Below are 22,595 nucleotides of genomic sequence, written 5' to 3'. Positions count from 1 at the left end.
GTTCAGCAGCAAGGGCCAGACAAGCCAAGGCATGTCCCGTCTGGCTATATTGGTAATTATTCCAATATATAGAATATTTAACCAGTCTGGATAGGTGAGGTGGAATGTGGTCACAGACTGAACCCTTTGGCCAACAAAAGAAGGAAAGGCTAACTTTCTGTGCTGGGTCTTAGCTGGATTCTGGGTACTCATCCCACGTCAGAACTAAGTCACAATCTCTTCCCAAGTTCCACTTGTCTTTAATTTTTAGTTTTGCTGTGCTTAAGACTAAAGTTTAACTCTGCTTTCTGAATGTAATGCTGGCAGGAGCCAAGGAAGGAATGCTTTTCCTCTGTCTTGAGCTGTATTTGATCTGCCTTTTATGGACTATTTTTGATGGGCATCTGAGACAACTACGTATTTTTTGTGTCTGGTTGAAACAATACTGTGACATTTAGGAGCAAAAAAAGCTCCAAATAGATGCCTTTGAGGAATACATATTGAAACAGAACTTTCTTTCATGCACACCTGATGTTTACAGTGAAGACTGCTATTATTTTAGAGGTGCAAAAGTGTGATACAGGGTTAGTAATTCATTAAGAAGAAGTAAAAATATGCCTTAATAATGATGGGAAAAGCGTTGTGAAATCTGCTGGTGGCAGTTCCTGGGGGAGAAAGGGGATGTTTATTTTAATTTGTACATTACTGTAGTCAAAAACAATGAACCTAAGAACCTATGAACCTATCTAGCTGATTCGGCAGTTGTAGGTTGTTTATTATCATGAATTCAGGTCTAAATCCAGATCTTGCTGACCACAATGAGAAACCTGGTTTCATTAGAAAACACTATTTGTCCATTAAACAAGTAGCAGTTACTACTTTGTATTTTAAGAGTGACTGGGACAAAAATGTTGTACAAAGATCTGTTGAGGAGGATGACAATTTAGGTGGCTTTGCAATTGGAAATGCCAAGGTCTGGAGAATAACAGTGTGGGAAAACATAAATTATCCTCTATCCTTTATACTCTGTCTTTTCTGAGAAATAGAATTTCTGTGTAGAGATAACATAGATGTTTATAGAGATTTGAAGACCCTCTTTCAGGCATTTTTGAGCTCCCTCTCTTGGGAGAGAGAAAAAAGCAGAGATCATACAAGCACAGAAGAAATTCACACTGTTGTGAAGTGTTACACGGGCCTGTTGATATGTGAGGCTGGGAACAGCCCACACACTTTTTGTCTCTGCTAAGATGAAAGTTAGCAGTGTATTTGTCCCTGTAGTACCAGCATGGTGATGGAATAAATCTACTTTTTACACTTTAGCTGTGGATTCTGGCCCCCTTGGTTACCTGCATATATTTGATTCTCACAGTGGCACAGCACTGGGCTGTCTTTGCTGATGTCTCATCATTTAGGAGCTCTGTGGTTGGTCATCCCTGTAGCAAAAGCTCCAGGTGGAAAGAAGAAAACACCTGCAGAAGGTGACTTGTCCAAAGAATTTCTGCATATAAGGTTGGGGATTCTCATCAGAATATGCGTGCTTCTTTCCAATGACTATTGAGGGAAGGAGGAGTGCTTAGTTTAAGCTGGACCTGCACAGGTGGGATGGACCTACCCTGGAGAGAGAAAGAAGAGTCACCTGAAGATACGGGGTAAAATTGTTATCCAGCTGGTAGTCAGCAGCAGTTTTACAGTTGTGCTTTCACCAGTGGACTGAAAGGAATTGCATTATTTTGATTTAAGATTAAAAATTTTTTTTTCAAAGAAAAGTTACTTCAATTTGTACTTCCTGTTCCAACTCTCTGAAATAAGAGTAATGTAACTTTTCCACAACTCCTTCTTTCCTTCTTTTTTTCCTCCCCTCCTGTCCCTATCCTCAAATTAGCACAGTTTTGAAGAAAGTAAAAAAAAATTGGGTTTGTTAATACTACATTTTTCTTCTAGAAAAATGCTTTGGTGTTTTTTGTTGTTGTTGTTGCCTAGTTGTAATAACAATAAAAAGTCTTCTTCTGAGGCTATATACAGGTCATATAACCTGTCATATAACCTGTCCCTACCTGGAAATGTTGATCTTGTTTAAACATGGAATATAATCACAGAATTGTACTTTAACTTTTGCAGGACTGTTTTGAAGTGCGGATTGGTGTTGGTAGATGGATAGTTTATAGTGAAGAGTTATGCTAAGAGTCACAGCTTAGTTTCTACATTTAAGGGATAAAAGTGCAGATACATTTCCCAATAATCTATTCCTCACTCACAATAGGATCTGCCATGTTAAAGACTTGAGAAAAGGCCGCATAAACTCCTGTGTAAAGCAGCCAATGTGAAAAACAAAAGTGTAATTTTTAATGAGAAGACAGAGTCTAACTGCGACACTGTTGAGTTTTTCCATTTTTATGAATTCTTATCTTGCTATTAAAGAAGAAGTGCATTTGAGAAAGCAAACGAGGGCACTTGTACCCCACTAAGACCCAGGCTATTAACTGCCTCTTTTGATGATGTACAGTCTGACTCTGTTGGGAGTTTGGCTGTGGATTTAAATGTTGAATTTAACTATGGTAAACATATTTTGGTGCAAAGCATGTATAATAACAATTTGCATTTACATAGCATCTTTTACTTAAGGATTTTGCAATGTCTAATTAATTAAATCTGTTTCCCCCTGCCCCAAATACCACTGTGGTATGGATAATAAATGCAATTTTAAATTGAGCAGCTATAGCAGGAGGATTAAGACAAGAGGGTCTGGTGCCTTTGTGGTGGTCCTTATTGTGGTGGGCCTAGAGCTTGTTCTGCAGGCATGCTGAGCAGCCTCGTCTTGTGCCTATAGCAGTCTGAAGCACCCTGAAAAAAAGAGGATGTCAAGCCAGCTCCATATTGGTGGGTGGAAAGTGCTCTGCAGACTTCATGCACAGTGTCTCATGCTGGTGTTTGGGTCCTGGGGATGCTCACACGCAGCTGTGCCACCCACCCCATGGCTGCCGGGGGGTTCAGGTGCTCAGGGCTGGCTGGCAGCTTTTACAATGGCTAGTTCAGCTGACAGGTAGAATTTCTCACTGCCAGATAAATGCTGAAATCTGTTGTAGATCTCTAATTTGGAAATAATAATAATAAAAAAGAAAATAAAGAAAGGAAAGGAAAGTATTCTAATTAGCCTAAATGCTTCCTGAATTGCTTTTTCGTTTGGCTCACAACAATAACAAAACATTTGAGAGTTTCTGTGCAAGCCACCAAAATGATATTTCCAGGTGAGTAGCAGGATGCATTGACATCTGTGCTTCTGCACACCACAACAATAAAATCTAGTGGCAATCTGAGTGAAGCTGCAGAAGTTGTTTCTAGGACAAGGTAGTTGTTTTGATGGCAGCTGTTGAAGACCTCTGAAAGATATTGAGGTGCTGGAATGTGTCCAGTGGCAATTAATGGAGCCAGGAAGGGTCTGGCACTCAAGTGTTATTAGGTGTGGTGAGGGAGCTAAGGGGCTCATACTGGAGAAAAGGAGACATGGGGGGCCTTCTGTCTTTCTACAGCCTCCTGACAGGAGGGTGGAGCCAAGTCAGAGTCTGGTTCTGCCTCCAGGGAACAAGAACAGGACAAGAGAACACGGTCTCAAGATATGCTGGGGAAGGCTTACAGCAGATATGGGGAAAACATCTTCAGTGAAAGGGCTGTTCATCCCTGGCACAGGCTGCCCAGGACAGTGGTGGAGTTGCCATCCCTGGAAGGATTTATAAGCCATGTGGATGTGGTACTTGGAGACATGGGCTATGGGTGCCCTCAGCACTGCTGGGGAATGGCTGGACTCGGTGATCCTAGAGAGCTTTTCTGATGTAAACAGTTCTGTTCTACCACTGATGATACGTGGCCTTTATTTGCTTACTAGAAATTAATTCTTAAATGATACCTGACCAGTTAGAGAGATTATGTGTTTGCAGTGAATAGACTGTGAGCTATCAGGCCAGTAGTTTTGGGAAGCGAGTAGAGGAAATCATAAAAGAGACAATTCTGGGTTTTTGTGCACTCTGGAGCAATGGAGAGTGTGCCAGGAGGATACCTGCTGTCTACTGTGTCCTCACACCTTCCTACCATTAAGAAGGTGTGAGCATGATTTAATTTTTTTAATCTAGGAGAAATCTGGGAGAAATCTAGGTGAAACTTAAGATGACTCAAGAAAGAAAAACTGCAAAGTGTAAAATGTTTGAAGTAATGTTTTAATAATGCTGCAGTGTATTTTTTGAGGAAAGTTCTTGCTTACATTCTCTATTCTTTGAAAGAGCTCTTCCTGTAGTTCTGTCCCTGGAACACACTGTGTTAACCAAGAATAGAGATTTTATAAGCCTATGGGGTTTTTTTGTTTTGTTTTGTTTGTTTGTTTGTTTGTTTTGTTTGTTTGGGGTTTTTTTTTGCAATGAACTATTGTTTCTTTAGGATTTCATGTTACATTAAGGCAAAAAATGTGTGAATTTTGGGTTTTGTATAATTTCTCCTAAAAATGTTGAACTGTAATAAAAAATACACAAAAAGAAAAATGAAGTAGAAAAAAAGAAAAATGTAACTGGCACTTCATCAAAATACAAGTTGCCTGGCTTTGAGCTGCTTGATAGAATTGGCACATTTACCAGCAGTGAGGAATATCACTTGTGGAAATCCCACAAGAATCAGCAGGGATGGGGACTGCCTGTGCTGCCACAGACTTGACACCTGGCTTGTGATTTTCACACAGATGTGGCTCAAAAGTAAATTCAGTAAAGAGAGTGAAAGGAGTGTTGGGGTCCCTCTGGAATTTTCCTTCTTTTCACTGTACATTCGTTACAACAATCTGAAATCCTTGAGCACAGCCCTGTGATGACATTATACCTTTTTTGAACACTAACTGCTGAAAAAGGCTCATGTATCAGCAGTATCCCTCTAAAGAGGGATGTGTGGGTTATCCCCTCCCCAGCTGGCTTCATCTCTGGCACTTTTGGGTCCAGACCTTGTGGTCTCCCCAGATGTTAGCATCCTCCTGGGGGAAGGATGGTCCTTGACCACTGGGACTTAGACTGCAAGAGTATGTAGTGTGTGGAAGAATGTGGTGGGGGGGGCAGCAGCTGCTGCTACAGCTGCACTAATTGCAAGGTCCATAAGGAGTGATGCTGGGGGCTGTGGATAAGACTGTCAGCAAATCACGTGCTCATTGCTAAACAGAGGCCTTGTTTTTGCTCCTTTTGTCCTTGTTAATGTAGTTATATGGCACATGGACACAAGCTATTCCCAGGCCTTGGTGTAGCCTTGAACAGGTCTGGCAGCTGTTCACACTGTAGGAAAATTGTGTCCTCTGTTGCCTGAGCTGTGTATGCTAGCCAGTAAAGGCAGTTCCAAATGCATCCAGGTCCAGCTTCACCCCCATGCTGATGCAGAGACAGCCAAGCTGTCTGGTATAGACACTGAATCACAAACTATGAATCTTGTGGAGCCAGGGCATTGCCCAGCCTAGCCTGGGTGACAAAGCTGCATCTGGCCCCTGAGTTCTCTGCAGAGCATTGTCCATCTCTCCCTGTGGGGCTGCACTAGGGATGGTCATGGCAGGAATAAGGGAATACTGGCAGTAACAGAGACACACGGGACATACATCACACCTGACGCATGAACATGCGGTACAGGGTTGCAGAGCACACTTCTGCTTTGTGTGTCTTCGCCTGCAGCTGCCGAGGCCATACCAGGAGGTGCTCCACGAATCCCTGTGTCCTGCCCCAGAGCATCCCAATGGCTTTGTCCACTCTAGAGGGACCAGTGTTCATTCTGCAGTCAGATTTTTGACCAAAAGAGGTACAGCTGCTGTGGCCTTACACTTATCCATGAGTGCATCCTCCCTACTCAGGAGACAGATTTTATCCATCTCTTCTGGGGACTTCACTACCTTCAAGTTTTGATATTAATTCAGGTTTTCATGAGACATGATCTTAAGTTCTGAACATACGACTAGGATATCATTGGGCCCTACTGTGACATGCATAAAGCAGCTCTGTGGTGCTCTGTGTGACGTTGCCTCCCTGCCCTGACCAGCATGTGGTAGACAGGAGTGCCTATCCCCTGTACTTGACCCCTTGGAGAGATGGAAAGCCACTGCTCCTGTGCATCGTGTCACCCAAGGGCTTGTAGACCACAAAGTTACTTCTGTGCTTCCCTCTGCAAGACACAGTCTGCAGACCCTCAACAAAATTCTCCCCTTCTGTGCTGGCTGCTCTGAGCTCTTCTGGCTGCAGCTGGCCCCTGGCGCAGCAGGGGAGGTCCCTCCTGCTGGGTGGATACAGAATGAATTTGCAGTCCTCATGGAGGAGAATGCACTGCCATGGTTGTGGGCATGGTGCTCCACCAGCACCAGCCGCTGTCATCTCCTTCATTCCTCTGTCCCCACTAAGTGGCATAAAGAGGCTGTAGGCAGCAGGGATCAGCGGTGGCGCCACAGGTCTGGGAGAGGAAGGGAGTGAGTGTGAAATTTGGCTATCCCTCTGGGACACTGTCCCAGCCCCTCCTCCCCGTGGACCTATAGGAGTGGTAGGGGCACATCAACCTTGCTCAGCATCACATACGCCCTGCAGAGAACAGAACAGCTCTGCGGCATCATCTAAAGTGCTGTCCTGAATGTACTCCTTTCTCCGACCTTTCTAATTATTCCTGCCCAATCTTTCTTCATGTTTTCTTTTAATTATTTTCCCCTTTCTTCTCTCCCCGTCTTTCTTCTCCCCTAAAACTCTGACACTCCTCTCTGGTGTATTGAGAATGTGAGTGAAATTGAAGGCTGGAACGTCTCAAGTCTTTATGATGATGAATTACTTTCACTGCCAAACCTTTTATTGTCTGTGATTTGGAAAGAGGGGAAGCTGATTTATTGTGGCCAACTGTCATACCATTTAATACAGTTATAAATCCTGACACCATGATGGCCGCTGTTGGCCAGGGACCCCCTCTGGCCACTCTCCTATCCTGTTTTTGTCCATGGTCGCTGTCTTCAGCTGAGGAGCAGGCAGGTCAAAATGTGAGCTGGGAGTTCCCACTTGAAGGGTAATGGCTGAGGATCAAGCAACCCCAAGTGTCTCACCCAGACACAGGCAGGCTGCATGGCCCCCAGGTCTTGGGGTGGGTGGAGATGTCCCATGGTCCTGGGCATCCCTACAGCCTCCCCCCATCCTGGTGCTGGCCCTCATGGATTGCTTCAGTCCTACTTGAATGTGGCAGAAGGGAAATACCACACAGGGCTTGGAGCAAGATGCCTTTCCACAATCCCTTCTGTTCTCTGGCCTGAACTCACTGGAGGATGCTTCCCATAAAGTAATCCACACATTTGTAATTTTTTAACTACATGGTGCATCAGCTGAGATGCATATCTCACTATGCCATGAGATGCTATCTACCCACTAGAAAGCTGGGAAAGAGATGGGACTTGGAAATACTAATTTGGTTGTGCTGCTTGATGGGGCAGATGAAAAATGCAATTTTGTCTCAAAGTTATTTCAAATGAGATGTTTCAGGTTCCTTCAGCTAAATGGAGTAAAACATTTCACACTTGACAACTGAGAATATTTGGTGGAAAATACTGAAACCCCCAGTGTGTCAACATTTCCATAGCTTCACTATTTCCATCACAGAATTTAGGTAAAGTGCCTGATTTCAGCTTTTTATCTTATTCCAGGATTAAAAAAAAACATTAAATAGCAGAAAAATAGCATACAGGTTGTTGACTTGGACTTTGTTGAACCCTAATTAAGGTGTAAAAATTGAGAGTGTACATATTTGTTCTGTGAGGAGTAGAAAAACACTCATGACATTAGCAATGATGCTTGGATTGGAAATGCCTCCATCTCAGATGAATTCCAGATGCAGATCACAAATATTGATCTTTGTGAGATGAAAAATTTCAGCATGGGTTTAATGGTTTAATGTCACTGCAAAACAGACTGGTGGAAGCTGTTGGATTTTCTTTTCCTCTGTGCTTATGTAGCAAGCTGAATAGCCAGTTGTCAATTACTCATGTCTTCCTGTTTCTGGATGCACCAGCAGGCTGCTGGGTCCTGTTCACCCATGTCAGCATTGACAGGGCTCACCTGCGTGGGCAGGTGCCTGTCTGCATAGCAGCAGGTAGGACAGTGAAGCCCGGGGTTGCCTGGCATCTGGCTGAGCATTGGCACTCCTGGCACAGCAGCACTGCACTGAGCCTGGCTGGACACACCATGGTCCTGAGCAGGGATGTGATCTGCCAGAGCATCATCAGTCCTTGGGTGCTGCCAGGGGGTGCAAGGGTGTGGCTTGGGACCAAAGGGATTCCCACTGAGGCAGGGTTGCGTGCTGTCTGGGCTTCTCCTTCTGCTCTTGATGCTCCCAAAAGCTCTCTGGATGTCAGTGCTGTCCTTTACAAGGTCCCTGGAAAGCCATGTCCTCCCCTCTTTCCTGGTTGCTTGGCTGGATCAGCTTACCTGCTTTCCCACACGTGGCTGGGAATCATGAATCTGGGGATCATCCCAGCCCACCAGGACATGGCAGGGACCCAGGGCTCTGCAGCCTGAAGGCGTGCCTGGATAGTACCCTCTCCAGGCCACCCTGTGTACTTCTCAGACCTGGGTGCAGTATCACCCCAGCTGCCAGGCTGGGAGGAGGAGGTGGGCTGCCCTGGCCCTCCTGATATGACATAATGTATCATATCATATCATATCATATCATATCATATCATATCATATCATATCATATCATATCATATCATATCATATCATATGAATCATATCATATAATTAGTCATACAGATGCTCTGAAGCAGCACCTGTACCAATAGGACCTTTTGATGCAGTTCACATCACAGCGATCACAGCACAGCACATCCCAGGTAGTGGCAGCCCCACCCATGGTGGGTGGGGTATCAGGTCATTAGCATTCTCACTGCCCTTCATGAAGTGGCCATGGTGGCATCTGGTGCTTCAAAGGCCATCTCCATTTTTCCTTGCACACTTTCCCAGTGCCTGGGAAGGTCCTGGGATTGCACAGTCTGGTATGAGCCCTCTGAGCTACCTATGGACAACAAGGTCTTTTAGCATGTCTGTGGGATGAATCCTGAAGATCTGAGCCCTGCGGAAGGAGGCCCTCCCTTGGGAGCATTGTCTCTGTTCCCAGGGCAGCTACCAGCCTGAGCCAAGGCTGTGGACCCCAGTAATGTGCAGGACCTCTCCTTAGGGCTGGCATGTCCCTTTTCGTAACTGTTAAATGTTTGTTAAATGGGCTGAACATGTGGGGTTGGCAGAAGTCTGGATTTCTGTTTTGTGATCAGGCAGAGGTTGGAGGCCAGCCACCTCTCCCCACACATGCCATACATATCCATTCATTTTTGGAAGCATCCATGCCACCATAGGGAAATGCTAACAATGCTACTTTTCATACTACAGGTCCTGTTTGGTTTTTCCCTTGTAGCTCCAAGGACTTATCTGGAGTCCTGTTACAGTGAGAGGAGTTCATAGTTCTTGACATACTGATGGAAGTTTCCTTCTAGTCTTCTTCATTGCAAAGAGAAGCTAGAAGACATCTTCTGGGCATGTGAAAAAATCCAAACAGTGGAAAAGAAGAAAAGAGAAAATGTTTTATTTAAATATCTCTTGGTAACTCAGTCCCCCTACTGATTTTTCTGGGGTGTTTAGCTTCTAGCTGTGTATTTACATGAACAGGGATCCCCAGACCACAAACTTTTCATGCTGCTGATCCTCTTGGTCATCCTGCATCTTTCCAGCAGCACAGTGATTATTGTGGAGACAGTCTCACCAAGCCTGCTGTGCTGCTCTTATTAGAAGTATTGCTGTGCTGCAGAAGGAAAACAACAATAAAGGGAATATGTTGCTTTTGCATGCGTTAAGAGCACTGATCAAACCACAAGAGATCCCATTTCAGACATAATGTGCATTGGAGGGCAAAATTAGATTGAGGAGTAAATGGAGCCTAAAATCTCCATAGCTTTATTCGTCAGAAAGCTGTTTCATTGCGTGGTTTAATTCTCCTATTTCTTTCATTCACTGCATGTAGCATGCTGGCTACAGTACATTTTAGAAATAACGCAAAAAAAAAACCCCTTCTTTAATTTGGCAGTGGTTGTGAGGTGTGTAAGGCTGATCAGACCAAAGATGTGAGGTGATATGAAATGCAGAAGCGTGTTACTCAACAGCAGAAAAACAGCCAAACTGCACTTCCTACATTTTAGCAGGAAGAGGTATTTTGGTTTGGAATTGTTATTTTATATTTTGGCTTTTGAATTTGGTTTCTTTTGCATTTATTTAATTCTGAACTCTTTAAAGTTGGTTTTATTATTTCTATTTGAAAGTTTTATTTCATTGCTGCTTGTGAATTACACTGCATGATGAATGGCACTCAACCAAAATATAACATTTTGTAGGCTAAGACCTGCCATGATAGTAAGCCCATTCTTTTTATGTGGGATTTCTTTTCTTTCTGCTGTAAACATGTCAGTTTGACAGGAGGAGGCTAACTGGTCTCTCAGATAAGTAGACACATGGGGCTTTTTGCCTTTGTAGACAACACTTGATGTCATTTTCAAACTAATGCAAATTGCCAAGAAGAGCACTTGGTGTGCAGTGAATCCCTTCTGAAACACTGAAAACTGCAGATCAGTATAGCTGGCACCAGTAGAATGACCAGAGCAGAAGGACAAGCCCATGTGTGTCTTGGTCCTATATACACCTTTGTGTATCTGTGCTTCCAATCCACATTCACTGCTCCATTTGTTTTCCAGAACCTCTGGAAGCTTGCTTGGCTTCCCTCACACTGCTTCAGCAGTTCCCACATCCTAACTGCCTGCAATTTTGGCTCTTCCTGCCTTGCATTGTGAACCGTGGAAATAAGAATGGGAAGAGTGAAACTTTGACCAGACCTGAAACCCAGTTTCAGTGTTATGTAAGCAGAGTCTCATCTCTGAGATCTCAACTAACAGAAGATCCCATCCTGTCAGGGCCAGAATGAGCTGCCTTCCCCTGCTCTTTAAACTTGATATCTGTGAACGTGCTTCTCTGCCACACTGGTGGAGGGACGGACCCCTGGACCAGGAACAAGTGGGGGTTTATTCAAGCTTAGGCTGTTGGGTCCTTGTGCCTCTGTAGCCTTTTCTGTGGGTCCCCGCTGAGCTCATGAAGGTCCATCCTTTTGGCTGTGGCAAGGCCTTGCAGATCCAACAACTGCGAAAATATTAAAGATTTTTACTTTGTTCAGGTCTATTTCATATTAAAAAAAAAACAAACAACAAAACCAAACCCCCAACAAATAGACAAACAAAATACCTCCTTAAAGAAATCCAGATCTGAAGAAAGTTTAACAACAGAAAGTACTAAATAAGGTAAAACCAGCCCAGAGCAGTGTGCGCTTCTTGGCTGTATTTGTGACACCTTTTGTATCAGTCCTCACTATCTTAAATTTTACATAGCAAAGTAATTTTAATCTTGAAATTAAGATTTAACTTCTTTTTAAAAAGGAAAATCAAATGTTCTAGCATCTTCAGAACTTTTTCAATACACCCATTAACTTCTTGGCGTTAAAATGGCAAATGAACAGCTCTCTGCTTACATAAACTCCAGGTTTACATTTCTGTCTCTTAGTGTAAAGGTTTCATTATTAAAGTTCTTGTCTGGCACTGGCTCAAAGGCAAATGTGACATGACCTTTGTGGTGTGCCACCTCCTCCTCACTGTGTGTCTGTTTGGCCCCTCCTTTGGGAGGGACTGTGCTCTTCAGTAAGGGAGCAGTTCCCGGTGTTTAGGCCTGCAGTAGCTGTGCAGGGACATGGGCCTCTGTGGGATTTGCAGGCTGTGCCAGGCAGACTCAGCCTCCCCCAAAGAACCTTCTTCTGCAGGGTTCTGCTGCAGCTGCTTCAGGATGCCCCATGCTGGTTGTAACCTGCTGCTCCTCTGTTGTTCTCCAGGCAGGTGTGGGAGGGGAAGGGCCTCACAAAAGGAATTTAATGGACGCAGACCACCACGTGTCTGCCCACAAGATCTCATCACCCTTGCTCTCACCTCCATCTGCTCTCCTTGCCTTTTGGTGTCCCCTTGATAGATGATAAAGTTATGGTGGTGTATATATGTAATGTGGTGGGATTGTTTCCATCATTCTGCCATGCATCCCATGCATACCCACACTTTCCCACATCCCTGCACACGCAGAGCTCTGAGCACCTGAGACCCTTGCCATGCCCCAACTGCTGGTGGGCCTGCTAGCCTCACCTGGGCTCAACAGAGAGAAACCTTGCAAGGCCTGAAGATGTCATTTATCATGGGCCAGGGAAAGGCTAAATTATGCGGGTGCATTTTAATGTGTGGCTAGTTGTTGGCCACACAAGAATTAGGGTGAGAGTGAGTTCTTGCAAAGATGTTGTCTGCCTGGGGTATTTTTCCCTATTTTCCACACAGATGCCCCCTCCAATGCATTGTGAGTGTGTGCGTTGAATGAAGGGGTCAACCTGTGGAATTCTAACCTTGCATGTGTTACAGGAGGGATGAGAGAACCAGGTGGTCTTTGAAGATCAAGGTGGATGATGGTGCATCTCAGATCTGCAGAAAAAACTTTCTCATCCTAGCAACCCTAAAAAGTATGTGACAAGCTGGAATATTGAGTTTCTTACAGGGTGCAAGAGCTCTGTTTCTGCACAGAAGAAGGAACAGGAGTTTTATGCAGCAGCACAAAAGAGGTTGTCCAGAGGAGATGGGACTGAGGGCAGAACACTCTGTAGCTCCAGGACTCCTTCTTAGGAATCACAGAGAAAACATTCTGGGGTATTCATCTGTACTTTCTCACTGCATTTTTGCTCTGACAGAAAGCATTGGTCTTCCTTCCTTTCTTTTTTACCTGCCCTGGCTCTCTTTTAAAAGTGTAATTGGGTCAATGGAAAGAATAACAGAGACACCAGCTATGAAAGGCAGCTTTGGAGTGCTGTAAACATCTGCTGCTGCTTTGCAGATGAGGAGAAAAACAGACCCACATCTGCAGCCCCTGTTTCTGTGCAGTGTGCTTAATCTGAATTTTATGGCTGTGATAGCAGATTACGGTGCCACTGTCATGAGCCCTTGAAGCCCCAGTCACAGTGGACACTGCGCATTTCAATACCTCCTCCACTAATCTTTCCCCCACTGCTCCCATTCCCTGGCTGCTAATTTCACGCAGGCACTTAAACATGATGGATAATTGTGTTCTGCTTATCAATGTTTAATTTAAGGGCTGTTCCGTCTGACCTGAATGCCCTCTGCAAGAGCTGTGCCTCATTATTGATTTCATGGTCATACCTGTGACATTACCTGCTTTGTAGGAAGTAGACTTTGACATTCCTGTGAGGCTTTGGCAGCCAGAGCTAATTGTCAGAAGAATAATCGAGTCAGCAAAATCATTACAGGTGATCTGTATGTTACCACTGTTTTATCTGCCTCTAATTAGGTGCAGGAGAGGTAACTCATCATGGTAAGCACACCACACTGGTTTGATGTCCACAAATAGAGCAAGATGAGCACAGGAGGGGAGTTATTCATTAACAGCAGCGATTCAGTGTGTTGGAGTCCTGTGCTGGTGACATGTCCTTTCCCAGTGGAATGGCATGAAATGCTGTACTGCAGGCATCCATGGGATACAGAGTCTGAGCGACTTTCGGGCAGGACCAAATGTTGGGGCATGTGCTCAGTGGCCTTGGACCCTGAGGCAGTAATGAGTGTGCTGCTGCTGTGGAGCAGTATTTTGTGTGTGATAAAACCAGACAGCTCTTTTAGGACATGCTTTTCTCTTGTTTGGGTACTGCAATGCCCCATGCTGCTGCCCTGGGTACACCCTGGGTGACTCACACACATCCCCAGGTGGCAAAGGGACCAAGAGCCAATTGATGGAACTCATCAGGTCTTTTCCTGATGACAGCGTTGTGCATTTCACAAAGACATTTTCTTTGTGGTAACAGTTGAAACAAGCAGGTTAGCATGATCAAATTCTTCATTGAGCAGAAGAAAAAGAGCTTTTATGAGTGGGAACCAGATTTTTCAGAATAAAAGTCAGTGTTGGTAACCAATTTCACTGAAATAGTCTAGAAATTTGGACTTGCTGCCCAGAGATGAAGTGGTACCCAAAAAGTATTGCTGCCAATTACTTTTTCTTTCTGGTGTTAAGCAATGACATCCCTTCCTGTAAGGCACCACAGCTTCTTCATATCTGGGATAGCAGGTGCCTGCTATGGCAAGACGGCTGCCAAAGCCCACCAAAGAGAGAGCAACATGCGCAGGCACCTGGGGCCAGCAGTCCTCTGGGGTCCTAGCAGCAGAACAGCACCCGTGCAGGTCCTTCCTCTGCCAGCAATGTTTGAAGGCACTTGACGAGGGAGGTGCTGTGTGACAGGACCAGGAACATGACCGCAGCAGGGGTGCCATCCTCCTCCCATCACATTGTGGAGTCTTAGAGACCGTGCAAGGTCATTTTGAAGAGAGCACAGTCTAAAGCCAAGATAATCCGTCTGGGACGCCTTCTGGAAGCGGTTTATCAATTCTGCTGGAGCCTGCAGGCAAGGAGCTGTAGAACCCCAGTTTGAATGGGATGGTGCTTGGAAGCACCTGCCCAGCTCATTGGACAACTCTGTGGGCTGGTGTGGTAGCATCTCCTCATTGTCAGTTTGCCTAGTGCAAACCTGCATTTTGAAAAATAGTTTTCTGGAAAGACACAAAGGATCAGGTGAGGCAGCAGCCTCTGTGTGGATCTGGGAGGGAGGACTCTGATCTGTGCTGTGGACAGGTCTGTGGGGGATCAGGTTTGGGCAGGGATGCCTGAAGTGGGGCCTAGGGCAGTGCTGGTCTCTGCTGGGTGGAGCACTCTGGTGCTGGGTGGTACCTTGTGTAATTCAGACAGGGGTGTGTGCTACCTTGGGTGGCCATTTCACATGGTCTGGTGTCTTGTAATGATACCTGCAAAGAGCGTGGGAGGATTTACTGCTGGACTGACTTTCTCACTATTGCTGACCTCTTTGTGTTGAACCTCTGACTCTGAAGAGGTGGCATTACCCCATTAACCCAAAGTGCTGCCTCAATCTTGACCATGCTCCTGAGCTGGTGGCAGTCACACCTGCTGTGAGCACGGGGCAGGGGCAAAGGCCTGGCTTCCCTCAGTGCAGACCATGGTGCATCGTGGAAAGGAAAATCACCAGCCCTGCTGGTGGTTGTGAGACAGTGGCAAAGGGGCTCTGTGAGCCCCCTTCCACCACCTGAACCCCGTACATTTTCTGATGTATCCTTTGCTGTAATTAATTACGTGTCCAGTGGGCTCATTTCTTTCATACTGTTACCGACAATCTGTTAGATAAAGGGAAAAAATGTGTTGGTGCCCTGTGGTATTGAAAGTGAAGGGTTTTCACACTGTCAGGGTAATGAATTCTGCACGGGTTTGAAGCACCTGAGCTTGGGGGAGTCCTTGTGTCATGTGTCTGGGAGTGACAACCCCCAGTGGTTAATTACTGCCATGGATGAGAGCTGAGCTGATAGCAAAATGAGATAATTTCATTAGTAGTTAAATTTGAAGTTAATTGGATTCACGTTTACACACAGTAGTCTACCAAGACACACTTGGAAAAGCTCTTTGCCGCCTTTTGATTTTTTTAAAGAAGGTAGATGGATTGAGGAATGCTTCTAAACTGCTCCCTTTTTTTTCCCTGTGGTTTGGAGGGAGGAGAGCCCTTTGCTGCTGCAGGCTGCTCTCTGCCCCAGCGCTTTTGTCCTGCAGCGGGGACATTTGCTGATGCCCAAGCGCTGCTTGCTTCATCTGTGCAGGGGTTGCTGCTAAGCTCTCCTGTAGCTGGTGGCAAAATTTCTTTTATGGAAGAAAATTACTTATTAACACTTTCTTTGCAAAATGATAATTTGCTTTCATTGTGGGTGTTACCAGCTCCTAGTGAATGGAGGGATGGACATTTGTTGACTATCTTCTGTGTGCAGAGCCTTTGACATGCGCAGGCGTGTCCATAGCAGAGGTGTTTGCTCCACTCTCCACAATGACAACACTCGTGCTCCCCCTAAGGCATTTTCTTTCTGGAAATCAGATGAGTGTTGGGTCAGCATTGCCTTGGAGATGTTCACCAGGACCTGAAGGAGCCTGGTGAAGCAGTCTGGAGGAGGTGATGTAGTAAAGGAGATGGTAGAGTCCAGGCAGAATGGGCACTAGAGCTGCTGTGTGCTCCTTCTGTCATGGAGGTGTACCAGTTTCAGGTCAGCAGATACCACTGAAGGTACCAATGCTGCTGGGGCTACCAGCCTCTCCATGGGGAGGCTACCGTAGGAAAGACTCAGAAAGGTATTTTGGTACATGGAGCTTAAAATTGTTGGCAGAGGTTGTTGGAAAAAGATTGTTGGTTACCTTGGAAAATCCTGCTAGGCTCTGCTCTAGTTGAGCTTCTCTATAGGCTGGAGCTGGCAGCTGAGCTGCTCTGTCCTGCACAATACCAGCACAGCAAGGCAAGGAGGCAGCTCTGCCCAAAGATACTTCTGCCCCATCTTTAACTCTGCACAGGACAAAGACATTCAGGAAAAAATATGTCTTGAAGAGACCTAGGTTCCTATGTCTGTGTGACCCACTGCTAAAATGCAGATATTCATTTCCTCTTGAGTGCATTGCTGTATAAGAAAGGCAGAACAGCCTGGAGCAGAGGCTGCTTCTTAATCTCTCTTTGTACTAGGTGGATTGGTGTTTTTCTCTTAAATCAATTGTTTTAGTGCAGTTGAAGCTTGCCAGCACGGGGGAAAATCTCGTAGAGAATGGGATGGCTCTAGTCTTTCTTTTTTGGTGAAAGCAAATTGGATGGAATTCACAGGATGAGGTTGGATCGCAGCACTTGCAGCTATGCCCTTGGTCACCTTTGGTCAGCCCCCTCAGCCTCCCCTCAGCCCCACCTGAGACCTGGCTGTGGGAACCCTACAAGGAAGGTTGGTTGACACATGACAGAACATTTCATTTGGAAATGGGATGTAATGGAAACCGGCCCAAACCTGTGGAATAGATAATGGGTGATATTTCTGTATTGACTGCGGAGAAGAGGTCCTACTTGTTTAACTGTGGTTTGTGATGGTTATGTTGCTCAGTACCCTTGACAGTGATCCTGGTCATTCTGGGTGTGGCAGTGGTTTGGAGAAAGTGAATTATTTGTAATATTTCAAAATACCGAAGTAAATGTCAAGGTTTTTATGATACCTATGGAAAGTGAGGAGTGGGGTGTAGTCGGTGTGGGGCAGTTTGGGAGGGGGAGCTTGCCCACAGGTCAAGGCACCTTTGGGCGCAGACGTGTTGTGCCATTCTGTAGTGACGCCGTACAACCAAGGAAGGGAGGAGCCCTGTTTTCCCTCCTGGGTCTCCGGAGGGCTCCTAGATGGCAGTAGTCAGCCTGTGAAATGTTCATCTGCATTTAGGGACAGCTGTTAGCTGAGTCCCTGCTAGCTCTGGCAGTGAACTTGGCTTCTGAGACTGACTTTATGTAGACTGCAGATACTTTTGTATTCTCCAGACTGTAGAGGTGACATAAAGCATTTAATTTTGTGTGGGAGAGAAGGAAGCCGGGCAGTGATAAGGGGAGAACATTTTAATCTAAAATAACCATTTTCTGCCTGCATTGAATAATTAGAATTCATTATGCCCTTCCGTAAGGGACGTGACTTCTCCCTAGCACTGGAGAACAAATTAATCAATTGTTTTGAACCTTAAATTCTTTTAGGATGTGAATGCACCATAAATATTCTGTAGGAAGGGCCTGAGAGGAACAGCTTGCATCCTGATTTGCAGATACTGAGTGCGGAGGAAAGTGGGGCATGTGCTAAGAGATCACTGCAGTGATACTAGAGTTTTGGCATGTACCCCTTCATCTGAGGGTAGGGGGAGGCAGTCTTTGTGGCCGTGACCCAGAGATTATGACCCACAATTTGCAATTACTTGTGTACCTGTCTCGTGTCTCATCAGATGAAGTCTCATTTCTTCAAAGATATCAAAAAAGGAAGATTTTTAAGTTTGATTTTTAGATCAAAATGAAATTAGGGCTCAAAATCTTTACCAAAAAAAAAAAAAACCCAAAAACTAAAAAACTTTAAAAATAATTGTTTTGGCTTTTGTAAAAATGTTCAGTTTCAATCTCTTCAAGTTCTGGAGACCTGAAAAAAGTTGGCTTTCTTAAAAGCAATTGCCTACAGAATACAATGTGAAAAAAGAGAACCTGTGCTTTTTTTTCTTGTCAGTAGTGCTAAAATCAGCAAAGTCACATAATTTTTGCTGATCCAAATGCTACCTTTTAAGGAAGGAACTTGATTTTTGCTAATGAGCTGGTTTGGGCCAACAGGATCTTGGAGCTGACTGGTGCCAGATGGTCCCTGTCCTGTAGAGGTTGGAAGAGTGGAAGGGCCAGGTGCTTCATGCAGCCCAGAGTCCCTTTCTTTTAAAGGAGGTGTACACTCAGCTTTTCAGAGATAACATCTCATGCATAGCCACTGCCTCTGAGCTGTGCTTTGGATCTGAGGGACCCCTTATTTTCCCCTGGCCTTGAAAGAGCCACTTGGCAGGCTGGCAGAGGTGTTGGCAGAGCCAGGGGGGCTGGTCTAAGGGGCAGGTCCGTGAACTAAAGTGGTGCCTGAGTAGTGTGGGTGGTGCTCACACTGGGAGTGGATTGCAGAGCCTACGTCCAGCTGCTGACCAAGCCATGGTGCTGCAGGGTCAGTGCTACCAGGCGCCTGTGTGTGTCTTGAAAGCAACTTGTCCTTGGCTAAGTGTCCTGCCCAAGGATGCCGTGGCAGCCCGGAAGACCATGATTGAGCTCCAGGATTTCCTCTGGGGTGAGGGATGGATCCTGCCTGATGACATCACAGGAGCATCCCTTTCTTCTGGAGGGTCTCTTGTGGCCACACGTGACAGTGGTTTACCCAAAATCTCACTGCGGCAGCATGAAGGGATGGTGACAGTTCCAGAAGCTCCACACGGGAGCAGAGTCCAGGCATGACTGAGGAAACAGTTCTGTGGCTCTTTGTGAGCCATGATATCTGACCTCCTGTCTTTGCACTGCCAGCAGACACGTGTCCTTGAAGGTGATGGGAGATGTGTCTGGGAGAGGGTGAAGGAAGAGGGGGTAGCCCAGACCCCTGGTCCAGGGGCAGAAATAGATGGAAGACATCCCACTTTCTGCTTTTGTGGGGTTATTTCCATGGAAGTACTGTTGGTACTTGACTAAAACATGTTTCTGTAGCTACGGAAAGAGCAGTGCATCAGGCTGTGTCTGTAAATTTAACTCTTCCTCTGGCACTGTGACAAACTATATTTTAAACCACCTTCATGTCTCAATGCCTTGTTTTTGTTCCTTTTTTTTCTCTTTAACAAGAGATAAAACAGATGCCTGCATTGTATTTACATCTCAAACAGTCTCAGCCTTTGCATGTGATTTTCTAGGGAGTTTTCTGGCAAAATGTCATTAAGATCTGTGTTATTTCCCATTTCACTGCTTTTGACTTTACAAATCTAAGCTTTAGAGGAATTTGGGAGTAGGGGTGAGCAGCTGGAGTTCAGGCGGGTGTGTTCCTCTCCCTGCAGAGCTCTGCTCTTCACCTTCCAGTCTTGCACTTTATTGGAGCTTTGTGGCAGCTTATAGAGAAAACAAAACTGTGCCTGCCCTCCCTGCCAGGCTGGAAATCCCATGCTGGTCCTCGCAGAGCAGTGATGACAAATGCATGGCTGTGTTCTGGGTGCTTGGGGAGATGTAAAACCATGCCTGCTTGTCGCAATGCTCACGTGGTGATTTGTTGGTTTGATTCCTCAGGTCGCGAGCTGGCAAGTACAACCCTCCCAGGATACCCTCCACACGTCCCTCCTGCTGGACAGGGCAGCTACTCCGCTCCAGCACTGACAGGAATGGTGCCTGGTGAGTCTTCAGAGTCGGGGAGAAAGAAAACGTAAAAGGAAAACAAATAGTATTTCAGGAGAGAAATGTTGTGTGCTGTAAATGTTGTGTGCTGAGGTAAAAGCCACAGTGCCAAAGGGTAGGTGTGGAGTGATCCTGAGTGAAGTAGGACCAGGCTCCCCAGCACAGGAGGCTGCATAGCCTGCAGAGTGCCAAAGCCAAGTGTTGGCACTGAAGCGCTGAAGGAGCTCCAGCCACCCTTCTGTGGAGCCTGGAGATTGCTCCATATTGGGCTGTGCCAGGCTCTGCTCACCTGACTCAGGCTTTGCTGTAACTCTCCAGATTTCTCCCAGCACTGTCCCTCTGTGCTGCCCCAGTGGTGAGGCCATTGGCCCTGGAGGCTGGACATGTCCTGACCTCAGACTTCCTCCGTGCAAACCTGACTCATGGGAATGGATGCCAGGTTGTTCCCAGGACACTCTACTTCTGTAATTTCCTTCCCATTTTGGAACCTTGCAGTCAGAAATGCCAGCAGCTGCTACTGCTACTGCTACGTGAGCCAGCTGCTGGCTACTGCTTGCCTGTGTGGCAGCAGAAGCAGAAGTTGTGCAGGTGCCTGGGGTGGGCAGAGCAGGTTCTGCAGGTATGTCACATAACTGATGCCATCCTTTAGCACTGTTGGCTGCAGGTCCACACTCAGTTCAGAGTAGGATGGTGACTTCTGGGTCCTGGCAGCAAGGAGTAGTGGGGCAACTGCACTCCTGTCTTTTCTGGGCAGTTACCCGTTCTTTGGGAGCACCTGCTAGGGTGGGTTGGCAGAGCTGCAGGATGTGGGGCTTAATGGTTCTCAGCCAGAGGAGGTACAGTATAGGTTCAGTGATGTAGAGTCATCTGAGCTGATTTTCCCAGGTAATACATTTTATTTTTAACTACATATAGGCTTGTGTGACCCATTATATTGAATAACTGCACTGTTCCTCTCACTGGTTCCTTTAATAACAACCTTCTGCTCCAGCTAGTGTGAAGGTCAGCTGCAATTCCTGTAGGTTCTCTGTCTCATTTAAGTGAGAATTTGCTAACTAGCATCCAAAATGCCTTCTCAATCCTTCTTTGACTCCTGTCCTTTGCAGGACCAGTTTTCGAGCCTTGCTAGGGTAAGCACCATAGTCCCTGAGGGGCTGACAGTAAGGCAGGTGACAGACACAGTCTGCTACCATTGGCACATCTCTGCTTGTTCCAAAATTCTCATGCCCAAGCACAGGCATGCGTTTGTTCTGCTGGCTCTCAGGAATTCATCTCACGACCTGCCTCTGCCTTGTTCTAGTTTTTGAAGCCTTTGCTAGAAATGTGCTTCCTTGATTGGATTTTTAATCATTATCCCTGAATTTCTGCTTGTAATTAAGCAATTGTGTGAGTTAAGTGGTTAGAGACATGGGAAAAATGTATACATGATAACGCATAAGCAGTGTTTTGTTGCATGCTTGTTGCTACGGCCGTTGCCCCTGCTGATATGAGTAAACCCAGTCCTTACCATGCTGGGTGTACCACACCTACTGGGGTCTGCAGCTTGCCTATGGGACACAGGAGACCTTCACACTCTCTTGCAATTGCAAGATGTGTGGATTCAGCTTCATATTCTGTCCTTATCTTTTCTCCAGCCCCCATCACAGCTCATCCTAGCAGGAGCACTTTTGCCTCCTGCCAGACCCAGGTCCTTCCTTATCTCTCCCACAGGCAAGGAGGTACATAGGAGCCTGTTTCTGCTGCATCTCCATGACTTGTTCAAACACATGCTCAAAATTTCACATTTCCTCCTTCCTTTCCTGCAAAACAAGGGACTTGCATATCAGCAGTGAATTTCCATTTTTATATGGCTTGTCTGCTATGGCAGAGAATAAACTATTCAAATGCATTTCTCTGAAGGAACCAAACAAGCAAACACGTGGTTTGATTTCAGTCTGGAGCTCTAGGGACTGACAGCTGGCATTGTTTGAGGCTCCCATGAATGTGTTTCCTCTGCAGGCCATGGCCCTGCAAGCTTCTCCTGCCTTTTGGTGGCTGTCACCCTGTAGAATTGACTGGAGGGGAGCTGTCTGAGCTGTGCTGAGGTGCCAGCACCCACAGTGCTCTGATGTCACAGGGTGCAAGTGAAATGCCACGGTGGGGACAAATGTATACGTAGGTGGAAAACAACAGGCTGCGTGGTCAAGCTCAGAGGTAGTGCCTATTGGCACACTCCAGGTGGGTGCTGGTACTACGCATAGAACTGCAGGGTACGGCTGGAGGTCTCTCTTGGTTCACAGCTTCATCCACAACTAGAAGAGAGCCCATCCTGTCAAGTGTTCAGAGGGTGCCAACCTGCATGATGCTATCAGCAGGCTCTAGAGCAGAGCGGTGATGTGGAGGCACATAGGCTGGGGAGGAGCGGGAAACCCAGCAAGGACAAACCAAATGATCCTGCACCAGGAAAAGGAGCACTTTGCTACAAAACAGGCTGAAGACTGTTTAGTTCCTGGAGGGGCTACAGGGATGAGGCAGACTGAGAGCTGACCATCAGTCTGTTATTTGCCCTGCTTGTGAGAATGATCAGCATTGTCCTGGGCAGGAGCTGGAGACAAGAAATTATCCCCCCTCACTTGGAACTTATGGACCCACAGTGGGAATAGTTCTGGTTTGAGCCCCCTTAAAACAAATAAATAACTGATAGAACTCAAAACAAGCAAGAT

At 46.0% G+C, this 22,595-nt stretch overlaps 1 protein-coding gene across 1 annotated transcript in view; it reads left to right on the top strand.

Annotated features, from left to right (window-relative positions):
* PAX5 (paired box 5) overlaps nt 1–22,595 on the top strand; it is a 133,385-nt gene that overhangs the window by 76,443 nt on the left and 34,347 nt on the right. Inside the window, exon 9 of the mRNA XM_031064791.1 lies at nt 19,789–19,890. Coding sequence (XP_030920651.1) covers nt 19,789–19,890 — 102 coding nt within the window. The remainder of the gene's footprint in view (nt 1–19,788; nt 19,891–22,595) is intronic.

This window comes from Geospiza fortis, unplaced genomic scaffold (genome assembly GCF_000277835.1).
Source record: "Geospiza fortis unplaced genomic scaffold, GeoFor_1.0 scaffold545, whole genome shotgun sequence".
NCBI lineage: Eukaryota > Metazoa > Chordata > Aves > Passeriformes > Thraupidae > Geospiza > Geospiza fortis.
This window is presented reverse-complemented; position numbering and strand designations above follow the sequence as displayed.